General features: G+C 44.3%; 1 protein-coding gene across 1 annotated transcript in view; it reads right to left on the bottom strand.

Annotated features, from left to right (window-relative positions):
* Positions 1 to 2,970, bottom strand: part of CRAMP1L (Crm, cramped-like (Drosophila)) — a 41,187-nt gene extending 38,217 nt beyond the window's left edge. The window contains exons 1-2 of the mRNA XM_010141573.1: positions 2,847 to 2,970; positions 2,527 to 2,760 (exon numbers count right to left, since the gene is read on the bottom strand). Of these exons, the coding sequence (XP_010139875.1) occupies positions 2,527 to 2,760; positions 2,847 to 2,970 (358 nt within the window). The remainder of the gene's footprint in view (positions 1 to 2,526; positions 2,761 to 2,846) is intronic.
* Positions 2,971 to 3,140: the final 170 nt, after the last annotated feature.

The following is a 3,140-nucleotide window of genomic DNA, read 5'->3' on the forward strand; positions in this document are numbered from 1 at the left end:
AAAAAAAAAAAAAAAAAAACCACACACTATAGTCAAGACTCTTTAAAAGACACGATTAGGACAAGCCAATGCCTGCTGAGTAATTACAATTTGAAAGAAATTAAGTTTATTGACTACACTCCTTAATAACACCCTTCGAAAGAGCTTTCACTCTCAAATACAGAGATTCTAAAAGCAGGACCACTTTGACAACATTTACATAGCATTTTTGAAAGAGCATGACAAAACCAAGTTTCTGGTTTCACTCGACCAAATACAAGCACGATGCAGCCACTCCTTCCCGCTGGCCAACGCTAAAACTCCCTCTGCAGCCATCACCTCGACTGTGACAAAAACAGAGAAGCTCCCAGTTCTCAGAGCTGATCTAAAGCACATGCATTCGCACTTTTTATCATTTTTATACTCACAAGGGAAGAGAAAGTTGGTGGGACAGAAAGGGGAATGACTTAAGTCCAGTCCCTCTTAGTAATCTCCACCCTTCCATTGGTTCCCTACTGGAAGCTCAATCTGTGAGAGACTTCACTCCACGCAAAGCCCTACAAATTCTGAGCACAAGACGTTCCATCAGGGAGAATCCAGACACGCTTGCATCCCTGAATATAAGGAGCTCGGATTAGAAAACTCAGATCCCGCTCCATGGCTTTGTTCTCCAAGATCTGACAGTTAGAAACTCAACTGTATCAGAGAAGTCAACTCTGATGGCTTCCCATCAAAACTCACTAGGCAGAGCTGTGGCTGGTCTTACAAGTCGAAAAGGGAAACAACCATAATTCTACGACCGGCTGTCACCCCCAAAGACTTGGGAAGTTTCCCCAAACCTGACAACGTAGTGCTTGCAATCACAATATCTGATACCTGTGACCGATTACTGAAACAGTATTTTCCACTCTCTATATAATTTTATTATTAGGGTCATTTTGGAATGTGAATTGCAAAATAAACCAAGTTTGCTTCTCAATAGTTAAAAATAATTCTGTGGCTCTAAAATTGGAAAGGAATGTTTATGTACAAATATACAAACCTGAATAAACGCACACAAAGATACACGTGTTTTCTTTACGCATGTACACACTTCCAAAGCAACTGAATAATTTCAAATGCATATATTTGACTTGTCAACACTGGACAACAGTATTCCAAAGAAACACCTCCTTGCATTTTGCACTGTTTACGACCCTTGAAATAATTACCTGTAGCTAAACACTCCTGGGTATTCCATCTGGTTTTTCATTTGGTTTAATGCAACTGGGAGAAAAAAAATGCAGAGGCCTTTCTGTTCTATCCTCCAACACGACACATAGGAGTTTTTCATTTAAAACAAGAAGTTTAAGAGATTAAAGAGGGTTTACAAAAGTATTTAAAAATACTTCAGTCCAATTACATAAACTAACTGTCAAGCATCTGAGGTCAAGAATTTTTCTGTGATACAGCAGTAAATAGAACACCACAACTCGCACTGTGTAACACAAAACTCTCACGACGGGAAACGCTCACCTAATGACCAGCGTGCGCATGCCACTGTACCGGACCAAACAGGAGGCAAACTCAAAGACACATTTATACTACACAGCATTTCATTTCTTTTTAGCAGACAAGTGTAAACTTCGTTATTTCAAATGCTGAAGAACTCTCCAAATGATGTTTTTCTCAAAAGCTAACAGAAAATAACACTTGAGTACTTTTGCACAAAGTATCCAAAATTAGTCTCAAGCACAGCTCAACTGCTGCACCAGGTGTCATTCAGCAACTGCTGCGCTCACACAATAGCCCCAAGACGTTCACACATCCCTGCTGTCTTCTAGCTGCTCAAGGAAGAGACAGCTTTGAAACAAATCAAATTTCCATCTACCCTGTTAGAGCGAAAAGCCGTGTGTACGTACAGACAGCCATTCAGATATACACAAACGCATCTTAGAAAAACTCAGATTACATGGAAATACCCAAACTGTTCTGAAAGAGTTAGTGCAGGACTCGCAAAACCTCAGAAACAAGTATGTCAACGTGCGTATTTCACAGCTGCTTCCAAAATAGTTCTTTGGGCAAAATGGCCATAGAAATAATTGGTAGAAATCACCCATGTCTTACTGGTTGGTTTTTTCCCTTTTTTAACTAGCACACAGCAAGTATTTTGTTATTATCCAAGAAGAGAATTCAGAGTGCAGGCACCTGATTACACAGCTAGCTAGAGTCTAATTTCCTAACCAAAATACAGGAATTCCCTAAAGCTCAAGGGACATAAAAGGCAGGATTTAAAGGTTTGCTTCAATAATGGAGCTTTTTACCTCCTCCGCTTACACACCCAAACCCCCCATCTCTGCGAGTGCAAAGAGGATAGTGAGCAGCAGAGAAGCTGGAGCCCTGGGACACAAAGAAGACTGCAGCCAGTGTGAGAAACAAGCCCCAAAACACCTTCCCCCAAAGCAAAGCAAGGATGGCATCTACAGGAGGAGAGTGACTATGCCCAGACCCACAGGTGACAGCCCAAGCCCCCTGCCCGCGTGTGTTAAGGGTGTTAAAACAAAGTACCTTTGCCTTTTGCAGCAGTGCTGCTGCCAACTGAGGAGGATGCCTGGGAATCCTTCTTCAGCCTCTTGCTCTGAGGTCTGACGCTGGACCTGAGAAAATGATGTTGGTCCTGGCTGTGGGAGGGCTGGAGGGAGGCCGGCGCCTGCGATAAGTTGGGGTTCAGTGGGGGGCTGCTGTTAGTGTTGTTGTTAATAATCTTCTCTTCTTTCTTTGTGCTGCTGCTGCTGCCTGGAGCTGCCTCTCCTCCTCCTCCTCCTGCCCCTTCTTCTTCCAGGGACTCCTCATCTCCTGCTCTCTTGCCCATGTCGTGTTCCTGCTGCCTGGAGCTGCCTCTCCTCCTCCTCCTCCTGCCCCTTCTTCTTCCAGGGACTCCTCATCTCCTGCTCTCTTGCCCAGCTTTTTCACCCCTTCCTCCCCGCTGCTCTCTCCCAGTTTCACTGTCATCCTGTTGGGGAGGAGAGAGAGAAAAGAGGGGGGCACCAAGTCAGGCCTGGGAGCCCCCCAGAGAGGGAGAGAAATCCCTGGGCTGAGAGGGGAGAAGTTTAGCTGCAGAAATTCCTCTCAACATGGCCGCCGTTGTTTGTTACTAAATCCCCTTTCGTTTGCTGTCCCGA

Source organism: Buceros rhinoceros, unplaced genomic scaffold (assembly GCF_000710305.1).
Source record: "Buceros rhinoceros silvestris isolate BGI_N320 unplaced genomic scaffold, ASM71030v1 scaffold20138, whole genome shotgun sequence".
Taxonomy (NCBI): Eukaryota; Metazoa; Chordata; class Aves; order Bucerotiformes; family Bucerotidae; genus Buceros; species Buceros rhinoceros.